Source organism: Vanacampus margaritifer, chromosome 11 (genome assembly GCF_051991255.1).
Source record: "Vanacampus margaritifer isolate UIUO_Vmar chromosome 11, RoL_Vmar_1.0, whole genome shotgun sequence".
Lineage (NCBI taxonomy): Eukaryota > Metazoa > Chordata > Actinopteri > Syngnathiformes > Syngnathidae > Vanacampus > Vanacampus margaritifer.
The window spans coordinates 20,638,296-20,654,537 of record NC_135442.1 but is presented as its reverse complement, the minus strand read 5'-3'; the positions used below and the strand labels follow the sequence as shown (position 1 = coordinate 20,654,537).

General features: G+C 44.7%; 1 protein-coding gene across 1 annotated transcript in view; it reads left to right on the top strand.

The window, feature by feature from the left end:
- Positions 1 to 15,764, top strand: part of LOC144060422 (contactin-associated protein-like 5) — a 147,702-nt gene extending 131,938 nt beyond the window's left edge. Inside the window, exons 23-24 of the mRNA XM_077579967.1 lie at positions 1,768 to 1,842; positions 14,759 to 15,764. Coding sequence (XP_077436093.1) covers positions 1,768 to 1,842; positions 14,759 to 14,952 — 269 coding nt within the window. The 3' untranslated portion in view covers positions 14,953 to 15,764. The remainder of the gene's footprint in view (positions 1 to 1,767; positions 1,843 to 14,758) is intronic.
- The last annotated feature ends 478 nt before the right edge of the window (positions 15,765 to 16,242 follow it).

Here is a 16,242-nt window from a genome sequence, read left to right as displayed (position 1 = left end):
GTGCCTGTATGAGTTTTCTCCGGGTACTCCGGTTTCCTCCCATGTTCCAAAGACATGCATGGCAGGTTAATTGAACACTCTAAATTGTCCCTAGGTGTGATTGTGCGTGAATGGTTGTTCGTCTCTGTGTGCCCTGCGATTGGCTGGCAACCAGTTCAGGGTGTACCCCACCTACTGCTCAGAGGCAGGTGGGATAGGCTCCAGCACCCCCGCGACCCTTGTGAGGAATAAGCGGTCACAAAAATGGATGGATTGATGGATGTTTATTTTAGTGCTGTCTAGCGATTCATTTTTTTAACTAATCAACTCATTCACTCCCAGCCATTTTCACTGAAGCGACCCCCTTCACTCTCGGCTGTTTTACTGGATTTTGACTGATTTTGCAGGGCCCACAGAATATTGTGTTCTATTGTTATAAAAACATGGAACCTACCAAAAGAACGATTAAAATCTCTTCTTTCATCAGGAAAAAAAGTATATTGGTATCTGACTATGTATTTCCATTTTGCAGCAATTAGCATTAGCATATAGCTAAGTTTCATCATTATTCACAAATCTGTTTAAAACTGTGGGAAAAAAGCTTGTTGCAACATGGCCCTGGTTGATCTCTTATACTCTGCTGCCACCTGCTGGTAATTTTTTTGTAATAACTACCATTGCTTCAAGCCACCTCTTAATGTCAGAAGCTGCATCAAAGCCTTCTGCATGCTTTTGCATAAAAAAAATAATAATTAAAAAAATAACCTAAATAATGTGTTCATATGTTTTTGGGAGTGAAGGACAAATAATTAAAAAAAAACGTGTTTGTACGTTTTGGACTTTGAATTAGTTAATTTACACACATTTCCAAAATAATAGCGATTAATCACATCTTCCTACAATTCTCAGATCGTCTTACTTCCAGGTTCAGTTGTGGTCAGAAGTAGTACTAAGAGTTGATTTGCGAAGGCTTTGTAAAGTGCACAAATTACTTGAGATTGAGATTTTGACAAGTGTCAAGTAAAACTACCTATAGTCCATGTTTGTCCTTCTTCGTACCAGTGGCTAAGTTTGGCTGCAGGTTATAGGTCGTAACAGGAAGTTAAAAAAACAACAACAGAGTTTTTGTTTTGTTTTTTTAACGCTGTAAAGAATTTAAATTAATCTCCAGTTAAAGCTTTAATTTTGACAGTCCTAGTTTTGTTTTAGTTTTGTTGGTTAGGTTGTTTTTTTTAGAATTTTCAGAGGATTAAAAAACAGAATTAAAGGCTTTTAACCCTCCACTTAAGGAACAATTCAACATTGAGCATTCCTTTGGGGGGGGTTTGTTGTTGTTGTTTTTTTGTTTTGTTTTTTCAAAGGTGCTGATGCCAGAGTAATTGTACTGTAATGTTTTTTTAATGGATGCTTCTCTAATCTTATTTGAATAAAGACTATTAGTGTCGTTGCATTGAGTGTACACACCAGTCCATACAGAGAAGCTCCTACTAAAGGAGATAAATGCATGTTGAAAATGACACTCAGGAGCTAGACAGTGTTCAAATGCACTCTGGTGTTCAAACAGCTGCATGGAGAGTCAGATTCTAGCATCAGCTAGCAGGAGGAAGCTAATTTCATTCTTGTCATGTTGATTTATGAACACGAGGCTGTTTACACCTGGCTGAGATGCAATCGCAGCGTGAGTGAGCCTCGGTGCGCTGATATACTTTTTCCTCTCATGAAACATACAAATATCACATTTTACAATAATAAGTCGCCATTGAGGAAATGTGTTTGGTGTTTTTCCAGATCAAACTGTGACAACGAATAATGGAAAGAAGAAGCACGGACGAGATACGCAGAATGATGTGGCTGTCATAGCAGGTATGTCTTTACTATTCGCTCAAAATGTATTTTTTATTTAAAAATGGCATGTGTATTAGTATTAGTGTGTACTCACCATACATTGATATGTGTTAAAATAGATGTATGTCAGTATTGGTGCTTTTAAATGAAGCATTAACTCATGATGCAAAAACTATTTAATTTGTTACATTTTATTTTTACCATATTATAACGCTGTTTTGTAAAGTACAATATTCTAAAGTAATACTTATTAAAAACATATTACAATGTTGTTGTTTTTTTCTATAAAGGCTAGAATGGATTAATGGCATTTCAATTCATTTCAATGGGCAATGATTATTTGAGGGTTATGTTAACTGAAATTTTATCAGTAAAACAGATGGATACCCAACCCTGTCGCCAGCGAGCTTATTTATTCACAACTATCATTTTCCACTCTTCTATAATTTAAGGTTATTGCTTCATCAAAATAGTCACTTTGAGCCAGATTGGCTGCCATTATTGCAACAATTAACCCACAAATGACTGGAAGCTGCACAGCCAAGAAACACTATGAAATGAAGACTATAGACTGTTGGAAGTAACTGAATACAATGTCATCTATGTTTTAAATACTGGTCAATGCTTTTAGTAATGTTTTGGCCAGCGATGGCTTTGAAGTCATCAGATGGTGGTTGACTTATGATGGCTAAATCTCTATAAATTTTTTTATTTGCAGTCTCCTCAGTCATCACTCCTCTGTTTAAATGTTAGCTTTTCCCAGCAGAGATCCCATCAAGAAGTCCCCCACACCACTTGCATATAGTGCATATTAGTAGTGACTCGTAATATGCAGAGATGGGCATTCCATCAGTCACTGACGGATACCCGTTTTGCTGATGAATATACAGGAACTGACTAAACAGTGTCGGGAAGTGGGTTTTCGGCCATCACTGTGATCATCACTAATTGGGTTAAATTCCGATGGACGGACACCCGTTTTGTTGACGAATGATGGACTGCCCACCTGTGTCTTTCAGTCCAACACAGCAAAATAGCCAGTGTTAGAAAATCTAACACTTGAAAAGTGTTTGTATGTGGCCACACCAATGAGTGTAAATCTTACACTTTCAAAGTGTTACTTCTTTCACACTTGTGTTACTTTAACACTGTATAATGTTAAAAATCGGCACTGGTAAACACTGTAGTAGTAGTAGTGTTGAAAGTAAGTGGTAAGCATTTCATTCTGCCAAACTACACTTAACTCTGGTGTTTAAACACTTATGAGTGTATTGCACTAGAGTCAGTGTTAAAAATTTAACTCAAACTACACTTTACTCTGGTAAAAGGTACTTCACTTATATAGCATTTTTCCTCCTTATAAGGCCCCCAAAGCACTTAAGATGTTGACTACTGATGACATCAGGTGCAACTGGACATTCAGTATTGTCACGGCTTGAGAAAGGAGGACCCAGATGCAGAGAGGAAGGCGAGCCAGGGCAGGGATGCGGATAACTTAGATTTAATAATAGTAATAAATGAAAACACAAAATCACGCACACAGGCGGACAAAAGGAAACACAAACTCACGCACACAGGCGGACGAAAACAAACACAAAATCACGCTCACAGGCGGACAACAAACAAAACCAAAATCACGCTCGATGGCGGCAAAAAGGCAAGTCATGAGAAACAGGAGAAAATTCTTGTGGGAGCGAAACCAGTCGGGTCAGGAGAGTAGCGTCTCGAGGTAATCACCCGACACTCCTTGCTGTGTCCATCAGGCTTATATTGAGGTCTGATGGCATGATGGGCAGCAGGTGTGTATGGTGGGTGGAGCCCACCAGCTGACCCAAATCATGACAGTACCCCCCCCTTAACGACGCCCCTAGGCGGACCACCCGGCGCCGATGGGTATGCTAAATGGAAATCCCGAACGAGGGACTGGTCCAATATCCAGGAGCGGGGAACCCACTGGCGGTCTTCGGGTCCGTACCCCTCCCAATCGACCAGATACTGAAACCCTCTGCCCCGCTTTCGAGAGTCCAGAATGTCCCTTACTGTGTACACCGGCTGCCCCCCCACTACCCGGGGAGGCGGCGGGGGCGCGGTCGGCGGGCACAAGGGGCTGGCAGAGACAGGCTTAAGCAGGGACGTGTGGAACACTGGGTGTACCTTGAGAGTAGGGGGCAGGTTGAGCCGGACCGCTACCGGGTTGACCATAGCGTTGACCTCAAACGGGCCGATGAACCGCGGCCCCAGCTTCCTTGAACTCCCCGCCAACTGTAGGTCCCTAGTTGAGAGCCACACCTTCTGACCCGGTCGGTAGAGCGGTGCCGGAACCCGGTGCCTGTCCGCGAGCCGCTTGTTGCGGTCCGAGGTGCGGCACAGGGCCTTCCTAGTGTCTTGCCAAACCCTGCGAGCCCGGCGGAGGTGGGTCTGGACTGAGGGAATGGCAACACCGCCCTCCTGGGAAGGAAACAAGGGGGGTTGATAGCCACAGGCCGCGTTGAACGGGGACAGGCCTGTGGCCGAGCACTCGAGAGTGTTGTGGGCGTATTCGACCCAAGGGAGGTGGGACGCCCACGAGGAAGGGTGCTGATGGCACACACATCGAAGCGCTGCCTCCAAATCCTGGTTGGCACGCTCCGTCTGCCCATTGGATTGGGGGTGGTAGCCCGACGACAGGCTAGCCGTAGCCCCCAAGGACTTGCAAAAGGCCTTCCAAACCCGGGACACGAACTGGGGCCCCCTGTCGGAGACGAGGTCCGCTGGAATCCCGTGGATCCTGAAAACGTCTTTTATCAGGATATCCGCCGTTTGTAGCGAGGTGGGCAATTTGGGCAGGGCGATAAAGTGGGCCATCTTTGAAAACCGGTCCACCACCGTCAGGATTACCGACCGCCCGTTGGAAGTAGGTAGTCCGGTAATGAAATCCAGGGCCACATGCGACCAAGGACGGTGGGGAATGGGCAGGGGTTGGAGCTGGCCGGATGGCTTCAGGCGGGAGGACTTATTACGGGCACACACCGTGCAGGACGTGACATAGTCCTGGACGTCCTTGCGCAGCCCAGGCCACCAAAATCTCTGTGCTACCAAGGACAGCGTGCGCCCCACCCCAGGGTGACATGCTACCTTCGACGCATGCCCCCACTGCAGTACTTCCTGCCGAAGGTGTGTGGGCACGAACAACTTGTCTTCAGGGCACGCGACCGGGGTCTGCGTGTCGTCCGCTGCATCCGCCACCTTCCGCTCCACTTCCCACCGGAGGGCTCCCAATACTCTGTCCTCCGGGACAATGGTTTCGGGTGGAGACCCCTCGGCGGCTGGACTGTGTATTCGGGACAAGGCGTCTGGCTTGGTGTTCCGGGCTCCTGGTCGGTAGGTGATGGTGTAATTAAATCTGGTTAGGAACAGGGCCCAGCGTGCCTGGCGGGGATTCAGCCTTCGGGCGGACCGGAGGTACGCCAAGTTTTTGTGGTCAGAAAAAATCTGGAAAGGTTCCGCCGCGCCCTCCAGCCAGTGCCGCCACTCCTGCAACGCAAGGATAACGGCCAGCAGCTCCCGGTTGCCCACGTCGTAGTTGCGCTCAGCCTGGTTGAGCCGGCGCGAGAAGAAGGCGCATGGGTGTAGCCTCTGGTCCTCCGGGGACCGTTGGGATAACACTGCCCCCACTCCTGTCTCTGAAGCGTCGACCTCGACGATAAAGGGAAGAGTCTCATCGGGGTGTGTCAACACCGGGGAACGCGAAAATAATACTTTTAAATTGACGAATGCGGCCTCTGCCTGTTGGGTCCAAACAAACGGAATTTTGGTGGATGTCAGTCTTGTTAGTGGTTCTGCTTTTAAGCTGTAGTTGCGAACGAATCGACGGTAGAAGTTTGCGAATCCAAGGAACCTCTGTAGGTGTTTCCTGGATGTGGGAGTGGGCCACTCGACCACGGCCTGGATCTTCACTGGGTCGGCTCTCAATCGACCCTTCTCCACAATGTAGCCGAGGAATTGGACTGAACTGGCGTGAAACTCACATTTTTCGGCTTTTACATACAGCCGGTTTTCCAGCAGTCGTTCCAGGACCAGCCGAACATGTTGTCGATGTTCGGTTTGATTTCTTGAAAAAATCAAAATGTCGTCCAGGTAAACAAAACAAAAATGATTGAGCATGTCGCGCAGGACGTCATTAATGAATCCCTGGAACACGGCGGGAGCGTTTGAGAGGCCAAACGGCATCACCAAGTACTCAAAATGCCCAATAGGTGTTTTAAATGCTGTCTTCCACTCATCGCCCTCCCTTATCCTCACTAGATGGTAGGCACTGCGAAGGTCCAGTTTGGTGAATACCGTGGCTGAATGTAAGGGAGCAAACGCTGAGTCCATTAGCGGCAACGGATATTTGTTCTTGATAGTTATGTTGTTCAGACCACGGAAATCGATGCACGGGCGTAGGGTCTTGTCTTTCTTTTCCACGAAGAAGAACCCCGCCCCTAGCGGTGACTTGGAAGGCCGAATCAGTCCGGCCGCCAGGGACGTGGTGAGGTACTCCGTGAGGGCTTGACGTTCCGGCTTGGCGATCTGATATAGGCGTGTACCAGGCAGCGGTGCCCCAGGAACCAGTTCTATTGCGCAGTCATAAGGTCGATGTGGAGGGAGAGACATGGCCCGGTCCTTGCTAAACACCTCCCGCAAGTCATGGTATTCTGCCGGTACCTCATCCAGGTTAATCTCCTCTAACGTGGCTTTGGCTGGGCCACGGTGATCATCCACTGCTGACTGCAGGCAATGCGAGTGACAGAAAACACTCCATCTCTCCACCCTGGGAATGCCCCAGTTAATGTCCGGGTTATGCCTGGCCAGCCAAGTCAGGCCCAGTACCACTGGGGCCGACCGGGATGGCATAATGAGGAACTGAACGGTTTCCACGTGGTTCCCCGATAGACGCATCTGTAGGCTCTCCGTTCGGTGTGAAATCACACCCAGGGTGCGCCCGTCGAGGTCGCGCATCTCCTTGGCTCTCTTGAGTTCAACCACCGGGCATTTCAGGATGTCCACCATCCTCGGGTCAATAATGCATTCATCCGACCCTGAATCCACCAGAGCCGTCATCCTAGCGTTTACCCCCCCCCCCCCCATGTCATCTCTCCTGAGACTAGTAGTCTCCTTGGGTTACGTTGGAATGGGATGGTTGGGGCTGGAACAGGTGCGACGTGCCTGTGTCTCTCAGGCCGCCTCCCACACTTGGCCGCTAGGTGTCTCCACCGGTCCGTGTGCTCCGTTGCCGAGAGCCGCTCTCCTCCCAGCTGCAAAGGCTCCGCGCCATCTCTGGCAGGCGCACGTCGCCATGAAGCGTTGGGAGGCGGGGTGTCGACGAAGCGCCCCGCGGACGTGGCCGACACCGGCTGAGCAGACGTCTCCGCTGCCTCCGGTCGTCGCCGCAACCGGTTATCCAACCGGATGGCCAAGCCGATGAGCTCCTCCAGCGTGGACGTCTCGTCCCGTGCCGCCAGCTCATCCTTAATCCGCGGGTTTAGTCCCTGCCGGAAAATTCCGCACAGCGCCGCGTCGCAGTAACCACTCTCGGCGGCCAAAACCCGGAAAGAGATGGAGAATTCCGCCACGGAGGAGCCGGCTTGCTGGAAGTCCAGTAAGCGGCTGCCTGCTTCTTTCCCTCTTACTGGGTGGTCGAAGACATTACGGAATTCAGTCAGGAAGGCAGGAACTGAGGCTCGGAGCTCCGGGTTGGTTTTGCTGGCCGCCATCGCCCATAATGCTGCCTGGCCGGAAAGCAAGCTCATAATAAAAGCAACTCTGGAGCCGTCGTCCGGGAAGGTGTACGGCTGTTGGTCGAGGACCAGGCTACACTGATGAAGGAACTGGTCACACCCACCAATCTCGCCAGCGTAGCGGGGGGGATGCGGAATATTGGGTTCCCGGAAGACAAGATTGCCTGCTGATCGGGAAGTGGGGAAAACAGGAGACGCTCTGGCAGGTCGTGAGTCTTCTGCGGCCGTGGATTCCGGTCTCCGCTCCATCTTTAAGGTGAGCGATCCAATCTGTGCAGTTAGTGCCGACATCACCTCCTTTAGATCCTGGAAGTATTGCTCGTGCCGGCCGAGCAAGTGTCCATGGCTGGCCAGGACCTGGCGCGGGCTGTTGGGATCTGCGGGGTCCATAGTTGGTCGGGTGATTCTGTCACGGCTTGAGAAAGGAGGACCCAGATGCAGAGAGGAAGGCGAGCCAGGGCAGGGATGCGGATAACTTAGATTTAATAATAGTAATAAATGAAAACACAAAATCACGCACACAGGCGGACAAAAGGAAACACAAACTCACGCACACAGGCGGACGAAAACAAACACAAAATCACGCTCACAGGCGGACAACAAACAAAACCAAAATCACGCTCGATGGCGGCAAAAAGGCAAGTCATGAGAAACAGGAGAAAATTCTTGTGGGAGCGAAACCAGTCGGGTCAGGAGAGTAGCGTCTCGAGGTAATCACCCGACACTCCTTGCTGTGTCCATCAGGCTTATATTGAGGTCTGATGGCATGATGGGCAGCAGGTGTGTATGGTGGGTGGAGCCCACCAGCTGACCCAAATCATGACAAGTATCATACTCAAGGATACTTTGACATAGATTAGACTGGGATCAAACCCATCCTCTCAGGATCGGGAGACGACCACTCTACCACCTCGATGCCACCTCGGAATGTATATTTATCAATTATATATTTTTAAATGTAATTGACAAGTTGAGTCAGTGGGGGAGCATCTGATTCTGCTCCACTGTAAATTTCTAACTTGGAAACAACTTTACTGATGCACAACCACCAGTAGATGACATCATTGCCCCATTTTAGACATGATATCACCACAGTTTGAGAGTACATTGGATAAATGGTTGCGTTTTGTGCAACCTACCTTTTTTCTACTGTTGATTTTTATTTTATTTTTTTAATTAAAAAAAAGGCAGACAGGAGAAAGTCTATTCTGTTATTTGGTAGATTTTGGTGTAGTGTATATATAATCAGGATTGGGGAATCCATGTCCAGAGAGAACAAACCCTGAAACAGTTTGACTTTAGCCCCAGGTGCTTGTATGAGCTTGTTTACCTAATTGATTAGAAACACCTGTGGCTAACGCCAATCTGTGGCAGGGTTTTTACTTTCTGGATCCTGAACTCCCAAACCCTGTATATAATCATTGAACACAATATCATATGGGCATTGAAAGTTTACAAATGTTCTGGTTGGCAATGAATGAGTTAAGTTGAGCCCCAGTCTCCAGCACGACTAGCTAATTTACGATGCATCCAACTCACATTAGTACAGATGGTAGAATTCAACATAGGAAATGATGCAGTGAGATTACAAACACCAACATTTGTGCTCTTACTACTGCCTTTTTTCCAACTGTGAAAAGTTGAGTCTTTCTATCACCACTACTGCGTGCAGTTTTTAGTTTCTTTGGAAGCGTACGATACTTGTGGTTTGTGATGCATGGAGCAAATGATGTTTATGAGGCGCGGCAAAAAGCTCAACTGAGCTTTTTTTGCAGCCATTCCAAGCCTCTTCATAAACCGGAAATAATGTGTAAACCAAAACAATATTTATTCAGAAATGTTGTTTGGAACCAAAATTGTTCACAATTTTGCACTTGTATTGATTAAAATGTCTACGCATAGATTACTGCATTTGTTATTTTTCTCCATTTAGCTTAGATTGAGTGCTTGATGACAACATAGTGCCATCTGCGTTTTTTGGACGAGTGTCTCTGCAAATGTCAGCAGAGAAATTGTTCTTGTTTGAGTGGGTTGAAGAAATTCAAGAAAATTGATTCATAACTGTGGCTTCTATAACACAAATATGGATTTTTGCGCCAGTGAATAAATGAAGTGCCACAGCTTTTTGGTTGCTCTGGCCCACCTCAAAATACTCAATAAAGCGTCGACTTTAATATGGAACACAAAGTGGTTTCTCTGCATATTCCCATCAATACTTCATGTCTTCAACATTGGGACTAGTTGACTCATTTTATGTGTAGATCCGAAACAAAATGTATCAAAAATTCTGCTTCTACAATTGCTTCAATCAGTCACTCACTCAAAACAACAAAATGTTTTGGGATGAACAGATAAAAGTTTGTGCACTTAAGATGCGGTATTTTACAAAAACGCAAGACCAAACGCAAGGGCAGCATTTTCCAAAAATGATTTGAGCTCTTAAAATGCTGGTTTCATGTTTGATTATGGTTGATTGCTTTGTAAGTGAGCAAACTTTAAAAAAAAATGCATCGGGGGTCAAATAATGATGTATTGCTTGTCATTTTAATTACCGTGATCTCTTTTGAGCATTAGTTCCATATTAAATGAAGTCTTTTGATATTAAAACTAATTCTTGAATACAAAAAAATGGTCTAAAATTCAGCTGAAACTATAAATACAATATGTATGTACTGGAAACATTTGTAGACAGCAAAAACAAAAACGTGTTTTTTTGCAACCCTCGGGTCTATTTGCCTTTTTAGCAACATTTAACACGCCATATAGTGAAGCTTGCAGCTCTACATACAGCCTGTACGGTATATTAAGTACAGTTATGTTGTATTTAGCCTTATTGTACTGTGTATAATACATTTGCATTTAATCTAGTTCTTAAAGATTGCTTGTTTAAAAACTTTTATAAAAAGCACTTTTTTTTTTCTATGTCCAATACATTTTAATGGAATCATTATTCTTCCTATATTTAAGCAATGTCTAAACTATAATAATTAAACTTTTGCAGAATAAAACCTCTACACCATTTTGATGAATGCTTGTGCTTGCTGCATACAATTATTTTAATTAATTAAGGCCCGGACAGTCACCGCTGTGAGGTCCCTACTGTTTTTAGTTATTATGGTGGTGCTTGGAGAGCATGTATTTTTTTGAGTTAGTACTTGTTGTAAAATGTGTGAGAAGCACTAGTTTAAATCACAAACATATCTCGAACGATGATCCCAAACTCTTTAATTGCATTTCAAATGATACAAAACATTTTCAAATATCGTTGTATCCTCTAAGATAGTGGTTCTCAACCCCAGTCCTCGGAGGCCTCTATACAGCCTGTTTTCCATGTCTCCTCAGCCAACACAAGTGATTCAAATGATTAGTTAATCAGCCAGCTCCGGGGACGCCTGATAATGATCCTCACCTGTGTTGGCTGATGGAAACATGGAAAACAGGTTGGATAGGAGCAAGGCCGTGCAGTGACCTTCGGAGGGGCAGGTGCTCAAAGTAAAAAAAAAAAAAAAAGGGGGGCACATGATAATGTGCCTGGCCTGCACTGTCCACTCAAAACTTCGAACCCATGCCATTGAGCTGCTGTGCGTGGGGCGGGGAGCTGGGGGTTATGAAAAATTGATAGAGGGTGTGAGTATGTGTGTATGTTTGTGCGTGCGTGCGTGCATGTGAGAAAAAAAATCCATTGTAAAATTCTGGCTAATAATGGCTAAACAATATGACAAAACTGTTATTTTGTTAAAAAAAAACAGTTTTACCATTTGTGCATGAATAATCAATTATGAACAACAAATTTACATACATAAAAATGACTATGTAAAATGTACATACAATTTACATTTTATATAAGACAAGTAGTGCTATCATGAATTTACTATAGTGCATGGAGAAAATGTCTTATTTTGCATTTAGCTTGATTCAGGTAATAGCAAATGCCCTTTACTATTTGTCTGTGTAGATTGTCAATCTTTATTTATTACAACTGTACTCAACAATTAACTGCCACATCTAGGCAAGCTAGATTGTTCTTGAGAAAACGCTGTGATTATATTTTATTTGATTCTTCATTGTCCCGCTAATTTCTGAAAACACTGCTACCTGTTTCTTAGTACTTCACTCTGGCCGCAAACCCCACCAATGTTAAAAAAATAAATTTAAAAAAAACGTCTATTTTTTTTTTTTTACAGGACTCTTAGCGCTTGTTAGCCGTGGGACAGTACAAGAAAACATGTAACTATAGTGTTTACATGATTAGCAGATAGCATCAATTCGATGTCTGCCTTGTAAGATCCATCTGCCTTGTTGAGTTGGAGATCAGACTTCAGGAAGAGGGTTGATTAAAACTCAGACTCTGACTTAGATAAGTAAATGAGCTGAACAGTTTAAAATTTAAACGATTGAAATCGGTCCAGAAATGTGGAAGTTAGCCATAATCACCATAAACTAAAAGTATCTTACTGTCCCTTTAAGAAACATGCACATTGACGTATACGCATTGGACTAACACGTTGGAGAGAGACGTCGCGCACCAAGCCTCTCACGACTTAACGGTTCAAGATGCACATTCAAGAAATGGCTCGTTAGAACGGCAAGGGTTTGGGGAACACGAGCATGTTCTCATTTTCTTAATCGGATAAAAAAATGACCAAATGAGAGCAGAATATGAATTACCATTAATTTCATGCAATGTTAAGGAAAAATAATATATTGGGATATAACGGTCCTTTTTTTAAATCATCTGTCATTTTTGGGTGGGGAATTTTATTTACTAGTGGTATCGGTATTTGGTATCAGGATCGGTCACTACTCAAGAGTTGAGTATTGGTCGGGAACATCCCTAATCCTGACAATGCGCTATGACGTGCATGTATTCTGTAAATTAACTGACTCGCTTTAATTTTTTTTACAGGCAGCATATAATACTCCCATGTTCCAATAATAATAATAATTACGATGGTAATTGTTCCAATAAGAATATGACTATTATCATGTTAAAGGATTCATCCATTAAAACGATTCTGCCATAACATTTCACAAGTGGCAACTGGGAACTATCGGCCACTGTTTTTTCCAGGATTCTTAATGTCAATTTCCGTTGCATGATGTGACGTTTTACAGTACAGCCCATCAAATGCACAGAAGCTTTCACATATAGATGAAAAATCTATTTCCACGGTTTACCAGGAAGACAAGCAAGCACCCGCCAGACTGCAGGCATCATGTCAAATATGCACAATATATATACAAACTACTTTGACAAACATTTTGCATTTCCACCGTGATGAAATATTGCCGTCATGATTTCGCTACGCAAATTTCACAGAGAGCTCATTCATTGTGAATGCAAAGCACAAATGGAACTCACCATCAGTCTCATTCATTTTGGACACGTCTCAGAATCAACGGCTAGTAGTCCTCACTCAACCGGGCAGCTGAAGGCTTCCTGCGGTCCTTAAAGCCGCCATACCCAAAGCTGGACCCATGACCATGGGACGGGCGAGCACCAAGGGAGGCTCCGTGCTCGGCTGGCTGTAGCCCGGTTTTGTGCCGTCAGCCGCGACCCGCAATTTCCTTTTTTTTTTTTCATTAAAAATTCATCCACTAGTACATACATACATAATTCGGCGTTGTTGTAAAACACTATTATGTTTATTTTATATACTGTGTTTTGACTTTGGCGATGATGGCTGGACCAGAAAATGGCCGTGTGCAACGGTTGCACCGTGATCTGTTTCTTCTTTGGTATACTAGAGTAAAAAAAAAAAAAAGGCAGTTTCTTCTTCGGTTGTTGCTTCAGGTCTTTCGCTCAGGCTGGAGGCGGCGAGCAAATTAGGCGGTGGCAGCCGCCTCCAAATTTTCTACATAGAAAAAACCCTGGATTCACAATTATAAAACACACATACACACATAATAATTAGCATAACGGAAATAAAGACTTAGATTCAACTTACACAAAAGTGTTGACAGACACAAAATAAACTAACCTCATTGGCTGTGTGCAATGTCCAAAAAGGAAACTAAGCTTGTTTTCTTTCTTCTGTTTTAGTTTTTTTGTTGTGATACTTTCTTACTCTCATTCCTAAACGTTTCTTCTGCTCACTTATTCACAGACATAAACACATCCACTCCACTACAGCGCCCTCTCTGGTGTGGGTGGTGACAAACAGCCAAAAGCAAAGAAAGCAAAATGCCCCAAAAATGTGGCAGTTACACAGAATGTAATTCTTCTGCATGGTTAGCAGGAGTTAAATCAAATCACATTCATTCCTTTTCTTTATTGGATTGCACTCTCAGCTATTAAATATCACTTTTGGAAATCTAAAAATGCATAAATGATGTGTTGTGGTAGAAAACACACACAAAAAAATTCAAAAGCTGTGTGTAGAAAAATCCACAGCCTTGAGATGTTTTGCTACCTTTGTATTTACACAGCTAAAATTGTTTGTTTTTTTTTAAGAAAAAAGAAAGTGAGATGGACACAGAACAGACCCGAGGATATGTAGATATTGTGTTGATTAGAAAACATATCACAGTGTTATGCAGTCAGTGCAAACCACAATAATAAACATTATTGAATGAAATGAATACCTGCCTGCATTCTTGTCTTTGTAATCTACAGCCAGGTCGGCATTGCAAATGAGAATCTGTTGTCTTACCTGGATAAATATGTATATTAAAAAACTGAATGCACCTCTTGTATTAGCTATCACTATCAGTGTATTTAATGTAGTACCCAATGTTTAATTTGAACCTGAACGTCTTGCATGAGTTGCTTGGAGAAAAAAACAGTGTGTGTAATAATAGCATTAGATGCATCAGAGTGGTACGCACATTGTGTGAAATGAGCTGATCCGTGACGACCTCTCAAGCGACGCAATAATCAATAATCATCCAAGCAGCTCCAAATCATTTCCATCATCGTCAGTGGCGGCAACATTTGCTCGCTCTCCCGTTACATCCCTGCCGCTGCCGCCGCCATTTCCCCCCTCACATCCTGGCCTTTTGTACAGCTTAACAGCGCGCCATCCTAATTGACTTTCCACGCTAGCGTCGACGGGGGCGACAGTCATTTCACGCAAGCTTTTATTTATGAGATTGTTAGCAAAAGATGCCTCGCAAATGCTGATTTAATGATCTTTTTCTTTTGTACTAATGGATCCTCCCCCGCTGTTTCTTAGGAGTGGTCACGGCGGCGGCCTTCATCGGCGCGTGTGCTCTAGCCGCCACCACCCGCCTCCTTTACCAGCGGCGGCAGGCACGGCGTGACGACGTCGTCAAGCGGGAGGGCGCCCCCGCTGTCTACATGGACTACAGGACTGAGACACGCCCCCATGGCCCAGTGCGGGACAACATGAAGGAATATTACATCTGATCTTCGCCTCGCACAAAGCACCAAAATCCGGAGCGCTACAAACACCTTGACGCTCGCCTCAGAAGTCTCTCAGACACATCCCCGGATTAAAAAATTTATTAATTAAAACTAAAGCCTGCAAGCTGGAAAGAAAACCATCTCGAACGTATTCCAGCATGCGTCTTTATTTGATGTGGGTGGAACTGCAATTGCAGTTTCTCTCTTGTACACAGCAGAAGATGAATGTTAGCCTTGAGGGGACAACGCCGGTGCAAAAAAGGCGCATTATAAGCTTTCCGACGTGCCGGATATTCCCGCATTTCCATGGGAACTCCTGAGGGAATGCACAAGTGGCTGCCGTCAGAGAAGGAATAAGGTCAGCGCTGACCTAAAGTGTACGAGTGCCTCATTTAAATACCAACCTTTTCGAAAAGGAACATTTGAGTTTTTCTGCCCCGGTGACGCTCGCCCTGTTTGGACATTCTAACGAGCAGAGGACGCCAATTAAATCCGGGAGGCTCAGCTCTTTTGTTGACCTTGTGCACGGATCCAAACCCCTTCATGCTTGGGAGTGTTTCTGGGTTTCATGTCGGCTCCCTCGGTATTCCTGAACGCACCCTCCGGGCTGCGTACCTTTCGTTGTAGGCTGGCAACTCCTGAAAGTGTGTTCCACCTTTGATAGCTGTGCTCCTTCTTCTCCTTGTGTATACTTATTTTTCCAGTACAAGAAAAAAGATGTATATTGTATCAGGAGGGCAACAGTGAGGCAGATCATTTAGCAGAGTAATAAAAGGATTACAGTATGTGAATAAAAATGAGCAAAGGACTTGTGACACGTGAGCGTTTGTGAGTGTGGTCGTCGGGACAGACCAGGATATCGTCCTGCTGTACGAGATGGTGCCTTGACATTTCAGGATTTGTAGCTGATAGGGATACACTAATAGGATGAAATGTGGCAGCAGATGGTGAAACCAAGAGTTCGACATCTGGTCAGGCCTCAGACCAAGCCCCAACATCTGACAGGGCCTAAATATTTGACCAGGTCTTGACATCTCATTAGGCATAAAACATCTGAACAGCCCTTGACATCTGACCAAGGCTGAACAGACAGCAAATGACTAGGCCTACAACATCTTAGAAGACCTTGAAATCAGACTAGGTCTAAAACATTTGACCATGGCTCAAAATCGAAACCAACTTCAACATTTAAATTTTTAACATTTGTCCAAAGCTAACCATTCAAATATCTTACCAAACTAAAACAAATGTGACCAGGCAGTGGACTTTAAAAAGTTGCTGACAACCAGTGAT